Here is a 23,070-nt window from a genome sequence, read left to right as displayed (position 1 = left end):
GGAAGTGTGTTGCTGGATGGTGTGCTGCAAATATACAGAGCACTTTCCAAAACAAATTAGAAGACAAATTATGAATGAAGATTACATTACTTTTAGCAGTAATTTTTCAAAGAAGGCATCATTTGTGTGATCTGGTTTCTTTGTATTGTCTTTCATTTTGGAGTTAATGTAAAGTCTTTCTCTCTAGTGTTTTAACCTGGCTATAAAGGACTAGTTTAAAATCTGAGTAATGTCTTGATCTTTCCTGATTTGTCAAGGACTTGCTGGATCTGCTGGGTGTATTAGGAAATAAGTTTATACTGCTCTGTGTCTGAGAAACCAAACCTATCTTACTTAAAAAACAAAACAAACAAAAAACCCCCAATGTGTGCTTCACATCTCTGGCAGCTATCCAGTAATTGATTAAGATTTGCGTTGGCTATAGTAACCTATGAAACTGAGGAAGTTTGGCAGTGTTATTGTTACATTAACCTTGAAAAGTGAGAAAAGCCTTGCTGACCAGTAAACAGTAAAATTGGCTGTGAAGTGGTATGCAAGTATTACATGGAGCAAGGAAGATGTTTTCCAATTTTCCCCACTGTTGGCGCCAATACGAAATGCTTCTGCTGCTGTAGTTAAAAAACAAAACAGAAGAGTAGTAAGTAACTTTTTTCTTTCTACAGGACAGAAAGATTGGCACGAGACATTATGAAGAGCATGGGGGAACATCATATTGTAGCCCTCTGTGTACTGAAGGGTGGCTATAAGTTTTTTGCTGATTTACTGGATTATATCAAAGCACTGAATAGAAATAGTGACAAATCTATCCCTATGACTGTGGACTTCATCAGGCTGAAGAGCTATTGTGTAAGTATATCTGCTGACACAACATGACTTTGTATAAAATTGATTAACTTGAAGTTATTAAACAAATATCAGAGGGGTAGCTGTGTTAGTCGCGGCTTTTATTAAACAAAGGTAGTTTTAAATTTATTATTATTATTATTGCCTAAATGTGCTAGGTATCGTGTGTGTGTTTAAAGCTACAGATTCAGTCTCTTTAAACATACTGCAACATGGTGACAGCGGGGAAATAGGAAGGAAGGTGAGAAGAGTTAAAAAATAAGGTCATGTGGCTACTTGTTCACACATCTTGCTAAAAATGTTCCATTATGTACAACCCCCTTGTCTCCAACACGCCAACTCATGAAAATCTCCTTCCAGAGCTAAGTGACTCCTTATGTAACTCCCAGCTATCCAACTTCCTTCCCCCCCAGCCCCGCTGCTATCCAAAATCCAGAGCCGTGGTTATAACATAATCTTCCCTCAAGTTATGGCATCATTTACGGAAAGTTGTATATGGCTAGGACCCTACTAACTGGATAGGGAATATTTGAAAACTTCAAAAATATTTAGTGCCTTGTATAATGAAAGGTTTCAGAGGAGCAGCCGTGTTAGTCTGTATCTGCAAAAAGAACAGGAGGACTTGTGGCACCTTAGAGACGAACCAATTTATTTGAGCATAAGCTTTTGTGAGCTACATGAATGCATCTGATGAAGTGAGCTATAGCTCACGAAAGCTTATGCTCAGATAAATTTGTTCGTCTCTAAGGTGCCACAAGTACTCCTTTTCTTTTTTCAAAAATATTTACATCTGATATCCATTGATTTGCACTGAATATACTGAGAGCCACACCATCACCTGCCCATCTTTTATTTACCTGAATCAACCAATAGGACTAAAACTAGTAGCATTTTTAGCTTTGGAAAAATGTTAGGGTTATAAGTCTTAATTTGCCATCAGTTGCTGGGAAAGGGCATTCAACCCTGTAGCTGATTTTTTTTTTTTTTTTTAAGACTGTTTTTGTACTGACATTTAAGCGTTTAAGTTTTTTAGAAAACGGAGACTGCAGCGCTGCACAAGGTTATGTTTAAACCTTAGAAAGCATAAGACTAAACTACATAGGTCTAATGAAGGCATCTATATCCATAAATGCTAGGTGTTTTCTGACTTAGCAAAAGGCTGGTTTTGTTTCTTCAAAATAAATCAAAAAAGTGCTTTTTGGATTGACTCCACAAGACTGCAATTGGTGTAGAAATAAAATCATAAAATGATGAGACTCTGAAAATCATTTTAAAAATAAATTATTTCAAGAGGTTTTTCTGTTAGCTCTGTGTCCAACGAACTTTGCATTCCAATTAGTAGTCCAAACTATTTATCATGGATGAGAGCCCATTCCAGTAAATGAGAAGAAAAAAACCCATGGAGATTATTAAATTGAAAACATAACTTTCTCATTCATTTGATTAGACCATGAAGCCAGAGATTAAACTGCAACATTAGGAGTTTTGGCTGTGGAAGGACTTTATGAACTTGCACACTGATGTGGCATTATCCGTTAACATCTCATTTTTTAAAAAGCCAGATCTAAGTGCTTGATTCTGGATTTGCCCCATGAGGTTATACAGTTGGGTAAGAGAGCACAAGGTGTTTTCTCCCGCCCCCCACCCCCTCCCGGCCCCCGACTGCTCCCCTCCACCACCTTGTGCGCACATGCAGGGGGCTGCCAGAACATTAGCCAGGATATATGCCCTCTCTGAACATGAGGTGTGGTGGACTGCTACAGCCAGTGAAGCAAAGGAGAGGCATGGCTGGGGAAAGTGGGGGATATGCCTCCTTGTCACCCTGCCCCTTAATGAATGAAGTAGTGTACAAGCTGCTTTTATATGCTTTTCTCCCAGTGCCCATGGAAAGATTTTGGCTCTCCCACCACTACCACCAACAGGAGTGTACACACACACTCAGCCTATAATAATTTAATTTCCTTGAACTAATGCAGTGACAGAAGGACATATAAAAGAAGAAAAAAATAATGATTTTCAGCTCTTCTGAGCAAAAACCAGCAACAAACCCTCTGTATTTTACACTTAGTCCAAGGGACAGTTTCAGTAAATTTCTGTGGTTTGTTTAAAAAACAAGATTGCAGTTGAAAAAGCGAGAGTCAGTGACACCACTTGGAAAGCTTCTGCAAAAACAATCTGTTGAAAGATGGTTGGTTTTACATAGTGTGTTTTCTTTATTTCGCTTTCCTAGTTTATTGGGCATATTTACATCAATTTCTTTAGTATCTCTGTTCCTTCTGCTTATTCCGCTCCAGAATTTTAGGGAATTCTGCTATATCAGTCCTTTGACATTAAGAGGGGAAAAGCATCAAGAGGAATTTTAAATAAATGAAGATCCTATTTTTATGCAGATTTTCTTAGTAATAAAGAATAAGGAAAGAGAAGTACAGAGTATATCCTGGATGGGAAGCTTTCTAAACAGAATGCTTTCATGGGGTGTTGACTCTTTGTGGGATGGGGTGGGGGTTATCAGGCAACCATACAAAAAATGATGTCCCGCTCTGTATAAGTGCAGAAGTCTGGTCACTGATGTACAGGGCTAATATAAAATTTACAAACATTTTACTTCTGCAGCACTGTAAGATGGTGATTAATATCCAGGGATAGGCTCTTTAGATTAAAACACTATGGACTGGAGAAGATTGTCCTAACACAGACATCCATGGAACTGGCTGACTAGACTTTTTGTTATTAATACTGCTACTACTCAGGACTTAAAGTGCTTTTTTCCAGTGATTTCAAACACACAAAATGAATAAATACTATCCATATTTTGATGATGGGGAAACTGAGGCCTATGAGATCTGTAACTTGCCCATGGTCACATAACAAACTAGTGCAGAGTTGCTAGTTGAACCCTGGTCTCTTGACACCAAGTTCTTGGATACAATTGTTAGACCACACAGCCTTCCTCATTATACATATTTTACAATCTGGAAAAAAGGAATCAGAAGTGCCATGATTAGCTAGGCAAGACAGCTGAACCTTGTATAACTATTCTGGAATTTTGAGATCACTTTCTTATATGTCTCATTGACTGTTTCAGTGTTTAGAAGTATACAGCTACTGAATGTTGGAACAGGAAGCACATAATGTGATCGCAATTAAACTTCACTTGCAACTTCTGCTTTCACAGTTTTTACAAATGAATGCTTCCAGAATGAGCTGGCATGCCATCATGGGATGGAAAGGCAGCATTTAAGAAATAAGAACTCTTCCTTCCTAACAGACTGTGAAAAAAAAGTTGTATAGGGGCGAAGAAGAGCCAAAACCACAAGATGTTTTGGCGGGAGGGAGGAAAAGCGGGAGGGGTGTTACCGTTACTACCAGTCAATGTTTTAGGAAAACTGTCAGGGTTTCATCTTGGAGGTTAAAATGGCTTTAAAACTGAATGCAGTCTGCTTAGTGCATTGTTCTGAAAAACAGTTCATGGTAAGTATTTTACAGCACATATACTTTAAATTGTTTAAAATTAAGTTATTTAAAGATATTTCTGAGCCATTAGCTAGTGGCCTCCATCATATAAAATACTGCTATCATTTGGCAGTGGCCAGAATGGAGTCTGGGGACAGTCTTAAAGAGTAAATCTCTACTGAATGTTAAATCAATATTGAAACAAGGTAGAAACTGATTTCATTGTCCATCACTGGGGCCTTGCTGCTACTAATGTCACAAATAGTGTCCTTATGTGAAATGAAAACTCATTGTTTAATTATTAAACAACAAAGTTCTCAACACTGGAGAAGACTGGAAATTGGTTTATAGTCTGAAACTAGGTACCAATGCTGCCAGTGTTTCAAATGCTTTAGCTTTTTTATCCTTAGGTTGTTTAGAAATTCAGTCCATACATAGTGAAGAATACTGGTTTATATGCTGGTTCACATTTGTACTTAGCATTCTAAAATGTAGGAATATTTGGATTGAAAGACAAAGCTTTTGAGAAATTGTTAAAACACTTGTGTGCTCTGCTGGTTGTCATGTTTCAGCAGGGGTAAGCCAGAAGTTCCTCGTAATATGTGATGAATGATGTTCCTGTTTGATGGGCTATGTGCTGCTATGTACCCCAACATAGTATTTTCTGCATCAAGACCCTGATCTTGTACATGTGCTGAGAATACCAGTCTGAGGGAAAGTTTCCAATCAGCGGTTGATGCTTAGCAGTCTCCTTGTGACCTAACATTTAAAAAGGGAAGAGCGAGGGGCTAAGAGAGAAACCGCAAAGAATAGAGCTATTTGTATCTTGAAATGGAAGAATTTCTGTAGGTGCACCTAAGATTCTTTTCTAAAGGTGAACTCCAAAATCTACGTTAGTTGCCAGAGCACTGGTGTAATTTATGAGTGGGCAAGATAGCTTGCTTTTGGACATTTAAAAATCTTGTAATAATTGTCACACATGTACATGCTTTCATTTTTTTTAAAGGAACAAATACTGATAATATCTTCCCCCCGTCCTTCCTTTTCTAAAGAGTGAAAATTTTTCATCTTTCTTTTTGGAAGGATTATAAAATCCTTAGTATAGGAATAGATGAAAAGATAATTATAATAGAAGATAAACAATTGTAAGTATAAAATATACTAAAAATGTGTCAAAGAAAACTTGACAAGAAGAAACTATCATCTTAATAGCCTAACGCGGGGTGAACACAGGAAATGCACCTCAGCATTTTGAATATAGAAGTCTTTCAAGTGCTCTCACAAACTTAAATATGTTTTTGTGGTTTAATTTATCCACTTTCTCAAACATTCAGATACTAAGATGAATATCCTCTGTCTTAAGCCACATCATCTTGGGCATCGTTTTTGGACCATTTCAGTAAAATGGCTGTTCTCGTCAGGCAACTCTGTCTCTGGTCAGTTATGGAGTTTCTGAGACAGTGACTGGTATTTCTAGATTTCTTATTCAGTAAATATGTAGCTTTTCAAGGTAGCATAACTACTGTTTTCCCTTAAAATATATGAAGTAAATCTATCAAAATATTTGAAAAGTGAGACTATTTCTGTTCTTTCTTGGCTTGAGACTGTATCCTAAAAATTAGAGATGGATGATTCTATTAGATCATCCCGTCACATTTTACACATCCCCAGCTATTGAACTTTCAACATTTCTTTGTGGAGAATATTCCAGAGCCTAACAGATCTTAGTGTCAGAGAGTTTTTCAAATAATCTTAATTCTTAACTTCATCCCAATACTTCTAATTTATAACCCATTGTGTGTCCCTAAATAATTACTTTTCCTCCTTTGGGTTTACACCTTTCAAATACTCTTTTGATGGATGAACTGTAAGTAAGAACTTTTGAAGCTAGTGAAAAACAGAAAAGGTAAAGTAAAAAGGAAAGTCCATGTCTACTATTTCAGTTCCGTTCTCCATCCTCTCCTTCCTCCCCCCAATGATGGGTTATGATGGCAAGTCTGTTTTGTAGTCTGCGCAATAATGGAAGTAACACATACTTAATTTTGGCTCCTGGAAAACTGAAGGTGATCAAAGTCAGTTGGATGCCCAAAATTAAATTCAAAGGTCATTCTTGAGCACCTGCCAGTTTTCATGTTAGGTTGTACGTTCTTTTTGTAGTTTGAGGTTCAGTTGTTTCTGTAATTAATTAGTATGGTAATACCCAGTGTTACATTTAAATCACTATCAACAATATGTTAATAACTGTTGCAATGAAAGTGTAACATTGCTGCATCTCAGGGCCGGGGTGCCCATCCTTTGACAGCCTCAGGGAATCAGTGCTCATGGCTGGCTAGTCTGTTGGGCATCCAGGCTTACAGCTGAGCAAGTGAACAGTCAGCGGCTCAGTTCTTCTGGGTAAGAGTTGAGCAAATCCATACTCTGTAGCTCCAGCTCCCTGGTTGAGGGATGCGCAAAGCCACAGTTTGTAGCTCTGGCCCCCTGACTGATAGCTGAGAAAATAAACCACCAGTTGCTCAGGCCTTCGCTCATTGCGCCCTAGGCTTGCCAACAGTCGCACTCTGTACAACAGAATCTGGAGTTGCTGAGTGCTGCAAAAAGCAGTGAGAAATACCCCTGTCAGATATAGGTGGGTACTGTTTAGTAGTATTCTTATTAATGATGATGATGATATTAATATTGGGAGTAGGAGTGGGGCAGGTGTGCTAAAAAAACCAGTCCCTTATTTTTGAAATATGTTGGTAACCCTATCCAGCCCCCAGTGCAGGGCTGGGGACAGGGTGACCCAAGCCCACCCTGCTCCACCGCATCCCAACCCAGGTCCTCCCAGCAACACAGTAGGACCAGTATCTCTTTTCCTTGGGCTACTACCAACCGGCGTCTGGTAGGGATGTTCCACGGCTGCTGGAGCCTGGTTCCTATTTTAATTACTTCTAATCACGCTAATACTTTGTTTTTTCCCCTTTTTAACTAGAACGATGAGTCAACTGGAGAGATAAAAGTAATTGGTGGGGATGACCTCTCAACCTTGACTGGAAAGGTATGTCTTTTAGTGTGAAACAAAAGAAGTACACAACACATTTTTAAGCTGCTCTGCATCATTTTTCTAACTAAATTTTGCAAGATGGCTTTATTTTTAAGACTTATCTATGTTCATATAGTACTATTCTAATGGTCTAACTTAAGGTTTGTGTTTTAAATGAAAATGCATGCAAAGTTTCAAAATAGAGGAGATATTAATGCCGGAATCATAAGCCCTTGAAAAGTGTGATGCCATTTCCATAGAATATCAGGGTTGTAAGGGACCTCAGGAGGTCATCTAGTCCAACCCCTTGCTCAAAGCAGGACCAATTCCCAATTAAATCATCCCAGCCAGGGCTTTGTCAAGCCTGACCTTAAAAACTTCTAAGGAAGGAGATTCCACCACCTCCCTAGGTAACGCATTCCAGTGTTTCACCACCCTCCCAGTGAAAAAGTTTTTCCTAATATCCAACCTAAACCTCCCACACTGCAACTTGAGACCATTGGTCCTCGTTCTGTCATCTGCTACCACTGAGAACAGTCTAGATCCATCCTCTTTGGAACCCCCTTTCAGGTAGTTGAAAGCAGCTATAAAATCCCCCCTCATTCTTCTCTTCTGCAGACTAAACAATCCCAGTTCCTTCAGCCTCTCCTCATAAGTCATGTGTTCCAGTCCCCTAATAATTTTTGTTGCCCTCCGCTGGATGTTTTCCAATTTTTCCACATCCTTCTTGTAGTGTGGGGCCCAAAATGGGACACAGTGCTCCAGATGAGGCCTCACCAGTGTCGAATAGAGGGGAACGATCACGTCCCTCGATCTGCTGGCAATGCCCCTACTTATACATCCCAAAGTGTCATTGGCCTTCTTGGTCCTTTTCTACAGAACTGCTGCCTAGCGATTTGGTCCCTAGTCTGTAGCGGTGCATGGGGTTCTTCCATCCTAAGTGCAGGACTCTGCACTTGTCCTTGTTGAACCTCATCAGACTTCTTTTGGCCCAATCCTCTAATTTGTCCAGGTCTGTCTGTATCCTATCCCTACCCTCCAGCGTATCTACCTCTCCTCCTAGTTAAGTGTCATCTGCAAACTTGCTGAGGGTGCAGTCCACACCATCCTCCAGATCATTAATGAAGATACTGAACAAAACCAGCCCGAGGACCGACCCTTGGGGCACTCCACTTGACACCAGCTGCCAACTAGACATGGAGCCATTGATCACTACCCGTTGAGCCCAATAATCTAGCCAGCTTAAAGATGGGCACTACATTAGCCTTTTTCCAGTCGTCCAGGACCTCCCCTGATTGCCATGAGTTTTCAAAGATAATGGCCAATGACTCTGCAATCACATCCATCAACTCCTTTAGCACTCTCGGATGCAGCGCTCCCATGGACTTGTGCTCCTCCAGCTTTTCGAAATAGTCCCCAACCACTTCTTTGTCCACAGAGGGCTGGTCACCTCCTCCCTATACTGTGCTGCCCAGTGCAGCAGTCTGGGAGCTGACCTTGTTTGTGAAGACAGAGGCAAAAAAAGCATTGAGTACGTTAGCTTTTTCCACATCCTCTTGTCACTAGGTTGCCTCCCTCATTCAGTAAGGGGCCCACACTTTCCTTGACTTTCTTCTTGTTGCTAACATACCTGAAGAAACCCTTCTTGTTACTCTTAACGTCTCTTGCTAGCTGCACCTCCAGGTGTGATTTCGCCTTCCTGATTTCACTCCTGCATGCCCGAGCCATATTTTTATACTCTTCCATGGTCATTTGTCCAATCTTCCACTTCTTGTAAGCTTCTTTTTTTGTGTTTAAGATCAACAAGGATTTCACTGTGAAGCCAAGCTGGTCGCCTGCCATATTTACTATTCTTTCTACATATCGGGATGGTTTGTCCCTGTAACCTCAATAAGGATTCTTTAAAATACAGCCAGCTCTCCTGGACTCCTTTCCCCCTCATGTTGTTCTCCCAGGGGATCCTGCCCATCAGTTCCCTGAGGGAGTCAAAGTCTGCTTTTCTGAAGTCCAGGGTCCATATTCTGCTGCTCTCCTTTCTTCCCTGTGTCAGGATCCTGAACTCGACCATCTCATGGTCACTGCCTCCCAGGTTCCCATCCACTTTTGCTTCCCCTACTAATTCTTCCCCGTTTGTGAGTAGCAAGTCATCATTTTAATGATGAATATTTCATTAAAAGCACTCAAAAATGTGTAGGCTCTTATATTTTGATCTATTGTTGCATACTTATAATGCTGTTTTTCAAAGTCGTAAGAATTCTACAGACCAGTTAGTATTCTGCATGTGTCAATAGACGGTTATCAATGAGAATCTTCTTGCCAGCACTTCAGAAATGTTAATTAAATAGAATTGGCATTGTTGCATAATGTCTTTGAATTGGATGTAATAATATTACAAATTCTTTTTCTACAGTTTTCAGCTTTTGAGAATGTGAAATTCTGTAAATGGTGACATTAGCATATGTCACTGCATTGATAATATAAGTAATTTAACAGAAAACTGCTAATGGAATCAACATAATCGCCAACTAAATATTCATGGATTTTTTTTTCTTTTTTTTCCCCCACAAGAACGTCTTGATTGTAGAAGTAAGTATTATGTTTCGCTTTGGGTTCTGTAATGTGTGATTTGTGATAACATTTTAACAGGAGATGGTCCTGAATCTGAACACCTCTATATTTCAGCGAGCTGTGAAACCTGAATCTAGGCCTGAATTTTGCAAATGGCCCCTAATTTTCATAATGAGCTGACCCACATACCCTCAAAGTTAGGAATATGTGAAGTCCGGATCTGAATTCTCAGGTTGGCCCCATCTCATCTTACTTAACTGCAGGGAGAGAATGTCCATGTCAAAGTTTTGCAATTGTTACTTTCAATTTGCTGGGATCCTATTTAATCATACTGGTTTATATACTAAAGGAACTTGAACTAAGTGAAATTAAGGATCTCTGTCACTTTATTAATGCACAGACAAGAATTTAAACTGCAATAGTTATGGAAAAAGATTCTTATTGGGAATATCTTAAAATATATAAAACACTCAACAGTGTCTGATGTTTGCACGTATCATTTATATACTAAAAATAAACAATAAATACATTTGTGTTGCATAAAGAGTCTCACTTACCACTGGTTTCAGAGTAGCAGCTGTGTTAGTCTGTATCCGCAAAAAGAAAAGGAGGACTTGTGGCACCTTAGAGACGAACAAATTTATTTGAGCATAAGCTTTCATGAGCCTACAGCTCACTTCATCGGATGAGCTGTAGCTCACAAAAGCTTATGCTCAAATAAATTTGTTCGTCTCTAAGGTGCCACAAGTCCTCCTTTTCTTTTCACTTACTACTGTAGCTCATCATGCACCTCTGGATATTAATATGCAGAATACAATTTAATCTGACTTCCTAGCTGTTAAGATAAATTAGTTCTTACATTGATACCTCCTTTTATTGATGGATGGAGGCTTGTTCTAGCCAGTCAATATTAACTCCTGGGGGAATTCTGCGCCACTGCGCAATGCAGATTTTTTCAGAAATTAATGTTCTACATGCAGAATTTCCTTTTCCCCACAGAAATAGGTTGCAGTGCTGCTGGCTGCCTCTAGGTGCTGCTGGACCCAATAGAGCCCAGCTCACACATAGAAGACACTGCCAGGGGGAGGGGGAGGGAGCTAAAGGGCTCCTGGCAGCTACAGCATGCCCTGAGGGAAGGACTGGGCAGCGTGCAGGAAACTCCATGCAAGCCTGGGCTGAACATCAGACTGTTTCTCCTTCTGGATCCCTGGGCTCTGGGGGCGGATGTCTCGGCTGGACTCTGGGATGGAAGGGGGTGGGTATCTGGGCCAGGGGAAGCCCCGCAGCTGGACTCTGGGGAGGAGGGGGTGCGAGTATCTGGGCTGGGGGAACCCACAGCTGGGCTCGGGGGGGAGGAGCGGGGGGAGATTTGGTTGTATTGGTTGATGGGCGGCCCTGCAGCTGGGTTCTGGGGGGAATGGGTTCTGGGTGTCTGGCCTGCTGAGCTGGGCTTGGGGGGAGGGCAGAGAAACAGGAACTGGGTTGTTGTAGGGGTTTTTTTTAAACTCTCTCCTCCTGGAGGAATTTTTGTATGTTTCTGTATTGTTACAGACATACTTGCTGACAGGTATTTTGAAATAAATTACCAAAATAATTGAAACTGGTGTGATTATGTAGTGTTGTTTGGCAAATAAAATTTGGAGAATTCTGCAGAGTGCCCCCCAGGAGTAAACATTGATTCATTTGCAGATAATGTTCTTGAACAAGGTTTATAACTAAGGCCCTACTTACAGCATGGGATGATTGTAAAATAATTGCAGCTGAGTTGCGGACAAGACATGCAAAATCTCGGAAAGGTAATAAAGGTCCTTTATTAATTGCAGTAATTTGGAAAAGCCAGAGAAGACCTATTTGTTTAAGAAAAATTTGCTGGAACAATATAAGCATTCAAGTATTATGTTATGCCTGCTAATTTTTTTGATAACCAGATATTTTGCTGCAACTGTATTACAGTCATTAATGCACGAGACTAACAGCCGGACTGCCAGCCACCCAGGGCTGACAACCAGGCTCCCACTGTCAGCCCCAGTCAGATGTCAAAATTGTGGTGGAAGCCCAATATTATGGGATCCGTAATTTCCGCAGTATCACAAATTAAGTAGGGCCTTATTTTTTAACCCTAGGATAGAGAAGTAGTGGCAATAAACAATTAAACAACTTCCTATTTACACAAACAGTATTTTGAAACCTAAAATCATATTAACTTCTTTTCACTTAAATAAACTATGATGATTATGTCAGTAAGAGCCATTTCCTGAAATTGGTCCTATTATGGCACAAGGGAGTGACAACTTCCTTTTGTCATCCCAAAGCTCCTACCTTGGAAATCCTGGGTTTTTACACACGATCCTGCTTTGATCCAAGAAAGCTAGTCTAGTCTGTCATTTATATATTCTATTTTAGTGCATCGTCAAAGTATGTGTGCACCAATTTTTACCTCCCCACTTTTTTTTCCACACAAATATTTCAGTCACCTATGTGATCATTGTCTCCTTTGAAGTGGATTTTACTTCTGAAGGGCAACTCTACTGAATTTTATATGGGTCCCATTTGAAATTAATTTGTCTTTTGAGTACCAGGCAGCTAAATAAATTAGTTTCTCATCTGTTCAATGGCCTATATCATCTACATGGCAGGTTCTTGTCAAACATGAGCCCCATTGCAAATCACCATTCTGCTTGTCAATCAAACAATAAAAATAACTTTACTATAACTTATCTTCTTATGTATGATAGTACCATCATTTTTCATATGATGCCTCCTGTGACTGGCAAAAAAGACTCTAGAAAACTCAGATCTGTCACCTGTAACCACAGGGTCAAACACTGATAGGTCAGTGATGTAACTGATTTCTGTCTTGACTTTAAAAGCTACTGACATGGCAGTTAGGCCTGGTTGCCTTTGTCCATGCATCAATCTATTTAGTGTGCATACCCACAGCCCTTGTTCATACTTGTGTTAATATCCATGATTTGAAGCGCTGAACAGTTAAATACAACCTGGCATAATCCTTAGGTGGTTTGGGGTGTTTTAGGGGGAAGCTGTATAAAGATAAGATGCAGCAATCAATTTTGCCTTTCAGTGACACCCACTTCTTTATTTCATGTACACCAGACTTCAGACCAGATAGAAGAATGTTCTGCTGAAGGCTTTGTGTTAATCCAACCCAAATTAGGAAATTAAGAGTGATTCTGATGCTTCAGTGCTAACGCTTTCATTGCAGTGGTTATTAATATGACTATTGCTGTTAGAAATTATCTCTTACACATAAAGGATGGCCACAACAGTGCAATAGGGAATAACACCTATATTTGTTTATGTGCAGGAAAAGCCTGATTTCCACTTAGCGAGTTATTTTCATATTATTGCATCTCAGTATGACATGGGCTCTTCGATTAGAATCTGGAAGTGCTACTTTAACAGCTTTTATATAGTTTTCTGACGTGGCTTTTTTATCATCAGGATATAATTGATACTGGTAAAACAATGAAAACACTGCTGTCTCTGCTGAAGCAGTACAATCCAAAGATGGTAAAAGTAGTCAGGTGAGTTGTTATTACAGCTGCTTGTGTTGTGTATTACTTTTTTAAGAACTATAAAAATAGTGAAATAGGATTATAGAATACTTTTATATTTGAAAGGAATTTTTTTTCCCCCTTGACTCAAAGGTGAAAACACCCTTCATAGTATTGTACGTGGTCACACTTTCTCTAGTATAGGGTCTGTTCATTGTGAAAAGGTGCACTTATTTAGACCGACAGGAGCACTTTTCTATCATTTGTGTTCCGACTGCTTAAGGGATTTTGTAGTGAAGAACGATGTGGGGGCTGCCTCTGTGTGTATGAGTGTGTTGGGCATGCATTTTGTCTTGATTACCCTAGGATTTTTTTAAAAAGCCTCCTAATATTTCTGCTCTGAGCTTTCTCAGTAATCTTAAGGGGTATTTTTTAATATTATTGGATGCGAGCCTGATTGCAAAATTGGAACCCTGGTTAGCAATTTTTAAAATTGCCATTAGCCTGTAGTAACTGTGTGCAACTCGGCTATAACAATCAAATGTCCGAGAATTATCTGGCCATATCATCTGCTGGGTTTTACTTTTTAGGATTTTAACATTTTTAGTCAAAATATTTTTAAAACACTTATTTTGTTTAAAAAACTTATGACTAAACAACCAAAACTGATGACCATTTAATGTTACTAACAAAGTAGCTGTCAAGCCTAATGGTTTTTACACTTCATAGAATCATAGAATATCAGGATTGGAAGGGACTTCAGGAGGTCATCTAATCCAACCCCCTGCTCAAAGCAGGACCAATCCCCAATTTATGCCACAAATCCCTAAATGGCCCCCTCAAGGACTGAACTCACAACCCTGGGTTTAGCAGGCCAATGCTCAAACCACTGAGCTATCCCTCCCCCCAACTTCAGATGGCTTGTTCTCTTTCATTATCAAGCTGAATCTTATTTGCATTTTACAGTAAAGATATATTGATTTATAGGAATTATAGATAAGTAATGGGTGGAGGTGGCGTCTAGTCAGGCAGCATTGCCATACCAATACTAAAACAGTTGTTAGACGTGTCTCAGGTAGCTACTTTTTCTGGTAATCTTGGAGTGACATGTCGAGGGTGAGACAGTTACAGACTTCTTATTGGTTTGTTATCTCTGAGGTCACGACAACACACCGGGGAGTTTGAAGAGTGTGTCAAAGGGCTGTATGTCCCTGATAGGGGCCTTTTTTAAAGGGCTTGTGGGCCCTGCCATTACATTTTACATCATATACATATAGCGTAATAGTAAACGACATTCTGGTCACATTATGTAACTTTGAAAAAAGCTTTTTGTAATACTGTAAATTTGTCAAAAGATCTAAGCCATAAATATGCATAAAGGTGAAGATGCTTTACATTTTTGTACCTGTAAACGCTTGCCTGTTTGTGTGTTTTCCATTGCTTTGTGTTGCAGCTGTTGTGCAGAGGGGTTCCAACAGATCCCAGTATGGATTTGAGGTTCCTTGGTCAAATCCCAAACTGGTAGCAGCCCCCAAAAATTAAGTCATTCAGCCAAAACTTCTGTAAACCTCAAATGTCAACGAAGTCAGAAAGCTGACAAGTTTCCAGAAACCCAGCTGAATGCTGGGTTCAGAGATACAAAGGGATTTAGTGTTATGTTGATAGGCAATGGCAGATCCTCTTCCACCCTTAAAGGATGTGGCTGTCTTGCAGGTAGGGAAAGTCATATGGGTGAATACAGAGAGGTTGTGAAAAGTTGACCAGAGGGCAAGTATCCCTGAGAGAAAGGACAAAAGGCATCATGATACCAGGCAGTGGGGCTTAGCAGGGCTTCTTCTTCCTCTCTTCTCAGAGAGCCTCTTCCCTTAAGTAGGTGACACTTTTGAGTACATAATCAGCTTGAGCTGTCTCCAGTGTTCATCCATCAGACACGGGACTTTCTCTCTCCTTTTCTTCACACAAAGCCTTCCCCAAACAATTGCAGCCAAACACGAGACACCACAATGGCCCTTTATGTGAGTGTAGGAGCATCCATGGACTACCTCGAGTCATTGGAATGATACCTCAATATATGGTGATGGACAAAAAGTATGAGAACACTCACTCTGTTCTCCTTTCTCTCTACTTCCTGGAAAGTGCAGTTTTGTTCTGAAAAGTGACAGTAAAAATGGCACTGTCTTAACTTGGCAAATCTGCTCCATGTTTGTATTCTGTTACATCTGCTGACTTTAGTGATAATACTGTTAGCTCTGCAGAATCAACACAGCTGAGAAAGGGGGAGCTGGATTCCATGCCCCTGTGTGCCTCATCAACAGGAATGTTTATTAAATTCCACTTACAGGGATAATCAGGAGCACCTGTGCAAACCTGTTGAAGACATACTGTTGTAAAGGTGGATGCAATTTGGCTTGCAGAACTTCTATGTACTGGTGATGGTGCATAAGAAGGAAGGAACCCAGTTTGGCTCTCAGCTCACAGGCTGAATTTGCAGGTGTGATAACTAGAAAAGCTCTCTCTTTTCTTGTGAACAGAGCACTGTACCTGAGGTTTCTTAGACAAAATGAACATGGAGTCTCATTATGCCAGTTTACAGAATCACTTTTCAGAACTGAATTATACTATAACTCCTGGCTGACTTTTCTACTCTCTGCGTCAGGCGCATGTTTGACTCTTGTCCATTTAGCTAGACTGTCAACTGTTCGTGATTCAACCAGAAGTCTTCATCCGATCAATCTGATTGATTGCTGGGAGGTACAATACAGGATATATTTAATTGATGAAATTCTGCCTTCAGTTATACCCATTCAATATCAGTGAAGTTCAAGACTGGCTTGGTTTTTAGTAATTAATTCTCTATCTAGTTTTTTTGATCATCTTGTAGCTGCTGATTTCCATATTTCAAATTTCTACTGGTTTTAATTGACAGCTTGTTGGTAAAAAGAACTCCTCGAAGTGTGGGATATCGGCCTGACTGTAAGTGACCCCTTTTTGCCAGTCATCAATAAATATTTTGAAATTAACAAAGAAACACATTATCAAAGTATATAGAATGTTTTTAATCAAACTGTAAGAATATTTGGAATGTTTGTCTCCAGTTCACTTTTTTCTGATGATTCTTGGGCAATGTACTCTGATTTATCTAGTGCATAACAATACGTATGGGCAGAATGTACCTTATTTTGACACCCTTTTTATATTAAAGGGACATTGTCTAGTAGGTATGTCCAAAATACAGGTGGTTCTTCCAGCAATTGTCCATATAGGTTCTACTTCTGATGCACACGTGCCCGATGCACACAAGATTGGATTCTTTTGGCCAGCAGTGTCTGTTGGGATCACGCCTGTGCCCAAGGGCATAAAGGGAAGAGTAGGTCCAACCATCCCTCAGTTCTTGCTTGGTGCCTGTAGCCACAAGCCAGACCCCTACATAGAGTCTGCTTCTCTTGCATACTCTGCAACCTAAAACCTGATTTATTTTATAAATAATTAGTATAGACAGGGTAGTGACAGTTTAGTGGAGTTAGTAGTAGTATTTGATACCTGTGGACTATAAGACAAACAAAGCAACAAAAAAGTCTTCTTAGAGTTAGGGATTTACCAAGTATAAGGATCTAGCCCAGCTTCAAAACTCGCCCCTTTTACAATGCAGCTATCCCACTGCAGGATAGACACCCAAGGCGTCTTTGTGCCTCAGGGAGGGGTAAATCTGATGTACTGTGTATTATCGGCCATTTTTTCCTAAAAGAACGCACAAGACAAGAGGCTTGCCTTGGGTTAGAACGATCTCCTTGTATCTGGAGAAAAAGGCCCTGCTAGGTCTGAACAGCCGTCATCTTGCAGCACTTCTGTATGCTCTGGCTCAGCTCCTAGTTCCCAGGCTCACTGATCTAAGAAAGCGTCAGCCAAGACCAGCAAAGTAGCTAAGTCATCTGAGAGAGGCAGGGAAGAACATGGCTCCTCTAGGCTCTAGAGAGCCCAGATATTGGTCACCTTCAGAGGGACCGAGTAGAAAGAGGCAGAGATCACCTCAACCTGCTTCCTCAAAAGGTAGGTTATGGCCCAGAAGGGATCCCTCTGATATCCATCACCGAGACCAATCACCAAGCAAGAGTACTATCTCAAGCAGAGCTCTGTGCTTCGCCCAGCACTGATCTTGGTCCACCTGGTGCTGACAGTGTCAGCATCTACGACTCCCGTGCTGATGACCACAGTACAGCTCTTCTTGGTACTGACCTGAGCACGGAAGCCAGTTTTGGTAGCGAGTGATCTAACTGACTGCTCAGCCTGAATCACCACTGCTGTCTTCAGTGGTGCGAGAGTGCCTTCTGCTAGTGCCATTACAGTACAGAGCACTTTCTCGATCCTGGCAAGAGCGGAGCCCACAGCTCACCCTGGGAATCTTGTTAAAGCAGCCCCACATCTAGAAGAGGAGTACTCGCTTCCTCAGCTTCTGAGCACAGCAGGGAGGCATCCTCTGCCCACCAACCCTGGTCCCGTTCGTATGACCCCTATTTGTCAGACAGGGCATCTAGGACCTATTATTACACACACAAACCTAGGGGATCTAGGGAAGCGCATTCTCCATGGTGCTCACCCCGTAGCCCCTTAATCTTACCAGGGTCATACCTGGCTCTGCTTGGGCCCCTTGGCGCACAGCTAACAAGAAAGCCAACTTCTACTGCTGCTTCTAAGGCTAGGTCTCCCTCCTCCACGAGATCCCCTAGGGTTGTAAAAAGGCACAGGTGGCTCACACTGTCAGCAGCAGGAACGTGAAAATGAAGAACAGCAGCTATTTCCTTGTCCTTACCAGACAAGGCACATTCCTTCTTCACAGCCTGACAGCCATAAGATGTTCCAGGAATTTCTGTGCTGAATGGCAGACACTCTTGAGATCCCTGTAGAAGTAGTGCAGGAAAAGTCTATGGTTTTACAAAGCACTGTTCCCGCGTGGAGGCATCAAGATCCGATGCCCACTTTGGCAACGTTGCCCAGTCGTCTTTATTCAGATGCAATTCAAGCACCCACTTCCTATCTACCATGGCACTGCTTGAGTGTCACCAGAAGTGGACTGCACATGGACTGTTGCTTGAGGAGGAAAAAACGGTTACTTACCGTAGAGTAACTGTGGTTCTTTGAGATGTGTTGACCTCATGTATTCCATGACCCACCCTTCTTCCCCACTACAATGGAATCCTGTAATTACCTGCATTCTGTATGGGCGAAGGAACTGAGGGACGGTTTGACCCACTCTGCCCTTTATGCCCTTGAGTGCGGGGGTACAGGCCTGGCCACAGCAGACTCTGCTATTCAAAAAAATCTGATCTTGTCTGCACCGGGGGCATGTGCACCAGAAGTAGAATCCATGTGGCCAATCCATCGTGAAGAATCATGGTTACGATAGAGTAAGGAACTTTTGCATGTGAAACTTTTAAAATGAAACCTAAATTAGTAGAAATGCATTCATGAATTTCAAAATTTCAATACAAATAGATTTTATTTGGAGCAAACGTTTGTAAGCTATACATTGCAGCATTGTGCTACTGCATGAAAATCAGAAATTGAAATTAACGAGTCTGTTTTCATTTCTAAGATAAGTGAAATGAATGAAGTTAACGGACTAGATAGTGAAAAGTAAATTAGATTTGTAAAATAGTTTAGAAACTGAGGATGCTTGAGGAGAACAAATAAGGACATTTGGGTTTTAAAAAAAAATATGCTAATATGACAGTGCTTTTTAAAAAAACAAAAAAACCACTGGTACATGAAGTCTAACAAGACAATGAATTATGGTCCTTTTCAGTTGTTGGATTTGAAGTGCCGGACAAGTTTGTTGTGGGTTATGCCCTTGATTATAATGAATACTTCCGAGATTTGAATGTAAGTAATGTTTTCCTTAATACTTTTTACTCTTTCAAAACTAGGGAGGAGGAAATAGGATAATTCATTTTTTTCCTACTTAAACTGTACTTTCATACACAAGCCTGATCACTTTGTTAGTGATGTAGTGGCCAGGGAAAAACTTTAGCAGCAGAGCAACCTTTCAACTCTCATTAGGCAGGCCAACATGGATCTTCTGCTTAGCTCTGGAGAAAGGAGGCTTACATGCTCCTTATTGACTAGAAGGGAAAGAATGGAACAGCTGTAGTGGTCTTGTCTCACCAGGTTTTTTCACAATTAACAACAGAAGGACAATTTGGAATAAAGAATGAATTGCCCTTGAGTTCCCACCCATTCCTGGGTCTTGTTCTCTGGGTGGCACAAGTCTCTTAGCAGGGATCAGGTGGGATATGGGGGAATTAACATTTTGATACAAAAAACAGACTTTAAAATTATTCTGTATAAATCAACTAATGAAATTAGCGATAAATAACATGGAAATGTGTGATACCCTTTTTTTTTCTCTCAGTAGAATTGCATTATTGAATGAATGTCTAAAACTTTATAGATGTTAGTTTTCTAATATCAGCTTTCTGTTTCGTTTCAGCATATTTGTGTGATTAGTGAGACTGGGAAACAGAAATACAAAGCGTGAGAGCATAGTTCAAGTGCTGTGACAACAGAGCTTTGCAACATTTTATTTCCTGAGTCCTATGTTTTAACAGATTCAAGTCTGAAACACCAGCTAACTGTGTAGAATGTCCGAGCCTCATTGTCATATGCTCACTATAGCTTATTGCATGTACAGTATAAGAAACTTGTCTTGTTCATTTATAGTTTTGAAATGTCAAATAATTAGTGCAGTTCTGATTTTTATCTGCACTATGAATCTATCAACTATCGCTACCCCTCGGTGGGTTGTGTTGTTTGTGAGCTGCACTCTTGAAGTGGTGAATTGCTTAAACCTAATCGACCCTGAAATACTTCAAAGTACTGTTAATGTAAGCCCATTTTAAGGTAGGGAAGTCTATTAACAATATTTTGAAATGTGTAAATTATATTTTAATGCACAATTGTGATTATTGATACCTGCACTCTTGAGGTGTTAGAAAGCATGAGGAGCAGCCAGTTATAGTACCTGTAATCGCCAAGGTGTTAACCACGGCTCGTGGAGTAGCCTTACTGCCATTAAAGGAAGTCTGAGTGAAAAATGTCAGTTTGGGCCGAAAGGAGATGGACTGACAAAACTGAATGTTTAAAAACTAGTTCTCACGGAGCTGCCCCTTTCTTGTAGGTTAATATTTTCTTCAAAATATTTATCACCCAGTGGGAATTGCCTTTTAAATCTAAACAGCTATAATATATTTTACATTTGTGAAAAAATATGGTAATGTTTATAAGAGTCACAAAGCAAAGTACTTTAAAGGCTGTTTCTTTAAAATAAAACCTATACACCTGCACCCTCATGGTATACATTAAAATGCTCTTGAAATGTGCTTTTTGCTAATGATATTTGGTCCTAAGTCTTTCTAACAGTGAAGGCAGACTCTCTGCCTTTGCAAGTTTCTCAAAGACTTCAGTAAATTCTAGTATACCATATGTAGAAAAAATATTGCACTGGGGGGAAAAATATAGAAATGCTTCCATGCACTATACCAAACTAGATTCACAGAATATAGTGTTTATATATTGGTTGTTTGATCTGCTTTGACAAGGTAAATAGTGAAGATAATTGCTTATTAAACACATACATATGGAAATATACAAATATTTTGTGAGTGATCCTTATGTTTTGTCTTGTTGACTTGTCTCTGCTCTGGAGATACCTTGAAGAATGCTGGTATTATTCTGGACACGGTGCCTCACACAGAGTCCATCTTGGTCACATTTTTTAGTCTCTTGACTTTCACAGTTCCTGTATAACATACTTAGATTCCTGTCTTGTTTTTCAGAACTTCACATAATTCAGGGCGTAATACATACTGTTTTCTTGCCAGGCAAGCTACTCTAACTGTATGAGCATATGTTGGATCATTCTGTTTTTCTTTTTGAAGTTTAACTTGTTTCCATAATTTTTCCTAGTAGTGCACATTCTCTGAGATATATTGTCCATGCCTAGTGTGCTCTGGTACAGCTGTATAGGTAATTGGCCTAACTACAGTATGCATTATTTACAAAATTTAGGTTAGTCTTAATAGTCATAATCAGTAGAAGGCTTTTGTTTGTGAATCTTGTCATTACAGAATAGTATACAGGTCGTGTGTGACTGAACCGCATTTTAAAATGTTTTTAGCATTATGAGTTTTATATTTAATATTCCAAAGAGTTCCTCTAAATCCACGATGCAGTAGCTGACTATTTAGCATTTTGTCTTAGGTTCTAAAATGGTGTTTGCATATGTCTTTTCAAGGTCAGGCCTTGGCCCTTGGACTTTACTTTTGAGTATACGTGGTATCTGGTATACTTGGCAATGCCAAGAAAAGGAGAGAAGGAGCAAAATAAATATTTGAAGAGAGAAATGCGTAAAACTCTCCAAAATCAGTTCACCTAATTGGCCTTTGACTTAGGCTATGTCTGCACTATGGACTTTACAGCAACATAGCTGTACCGCTGCAGCGTCTCCTGTGTAGCCGCTCTATGCCAGCAGAAGAGCCTTCTCCCACCAGCATAATTAAACCGCCTCCAACAAGCGGCGGCAGCTGTGTTGGTATGAGAGTGTCTCCTGCCGACATAACACTGTCCACAGCGGCACTTTTGTTAGTGAAATTTATACCAACATTTATACCATTGTGGGAGTTTTTTCACACCTATGACCGACAAAAGTGCTAGCGTAGACAAAGCCTCAGTCCTGGCTGCATTTAGGGCCTGATCCTTCAAGATACTGAGGACCCACTGACTTGAGTAATAGTTCCCTGCTTCACTAGGGGTGCTCTGAGAATAAATCCATCCATGTGTCTAAGGCATTCAGATACTACTACAATGGTGGGCTGGAGGGGCATAGATGTACCTACCTTGATAAAGGACAAAAAGTGAGAGTCAAGGATGTTTAGCACATTGTAGGATTAGGCCCTGAAGTATTCTGTCTCTCTAGGTACTTGTATACACCCCATCACTGTGGCGTCTGAGTGCCTCAAAGTGATGAGTCTGCTATCCTCACAATACCCCTAACAGATGGGGAGCAGAGCCATAGGAAGATGAAGGGTACGCCTACACTACAGCCAGGGGTGGGATTTGCAGCTCACGTAGACGTACCTGCGCTGGCTTTAATCCAGCTAGCTCCCCGGAAATAGCAGTGAGACTATGGCGGCCCAAGCTGCATAAACAAGGACATATCCAGAGAGGGTCAAGCAAGCTGAAGCTGGCACCATGGCATCCTCCCCACTCTTTTAGGCAAGCTAGCTGGGGTAAAGCAAGCCTGGGTACTTCTATACCCTTGGCTGCAGCTTAGATGCATCTTAAGTGCCATGCTCGTGGTCATGCAGGAGGTGTGGCAAAGCTGGGAATTACTCTAGTCCTCTTGACTTCCATTAAACTGTCTTAACCACAGAACTGTTCTTCCATAGGATCAAGCAGCCTGTAGGCTTTAAAAACCAGTGTGATGTGTGGACTGATAAATTATAACGGTTGTGAAACATTTTGTTCTGAACAATGCTTTGTTTAGTTTCTCAGTATGTAAAATTCTGGGAAGGAAGAGACCCTTCTTTTTTGGACTTCATATATAAAATCTTGTATACATCACAGATGAACTTTGTTTACCCTTCAGAAGCAGTGCTCTGATTTAAAAGTTTATTT

The 23,070-nt window shown here is 40.4% G+C and overlaps 1 protein-coding gene across 1 annotated transcript in view; it reads left to right on the top strand.

Moving 5' to 3' along the window:
• HPRT1 (hypoxanthine phosphoribosyltransferase 1) overlaps positions 1-21,044 on the top strand; it is a 29,397-nt gene extending 8,353 nt beyond the window's left edge. Inside the window, exons 3-9 of the mRNA XM_084638956.1 lie at positions 663-846; positions 7,268-7,333; positions 9,887-9,904; positions 13,349-13,431; positions 16,328-16,374; positions 19,202-19,278; positions 19,886-21,044. Coding sequence (XP_084495082.1) covers positions 663-846; positions 7,268-7,333; positions 9,887-9,904; positions 13,349-13,431; positions 16,328-16,374; positions 19,202-19,278; positions 19,886-19,933 — 523 coding nt within the window. The 3' untranslated portion in view covers positions 19,934-21,044. The remainder of the gene's footprint in view (positions 1-662; positions 847-7,267; positions 7,334-9,886; positions 9,905-13,348; positions 13,432-16,327; positions 16,375-19,201; positions 19,279-19,885) is intronic.
• Positions 21,045-23,070: the final 2,026 nt, after the last annotated feature.

The sequence above is a fragment of the Lepidochelys olivacea genome, assembly GCF_965140295.1.
Source record: "Lepidochelys olivacea isolate rLepOli2 genome assembly, chromosome: 9".
Classification (NCBI taxonomy): Eukaryota; Metazoa; Chordata; order Testudines; family Cheloniidae; genus Lepidochelys; species Lepidochelys olivacea.
Note: the sequence above shows the minus strand (reverse complement) of the source record. Positions and strands in the feature narration are given on the sequence as shown.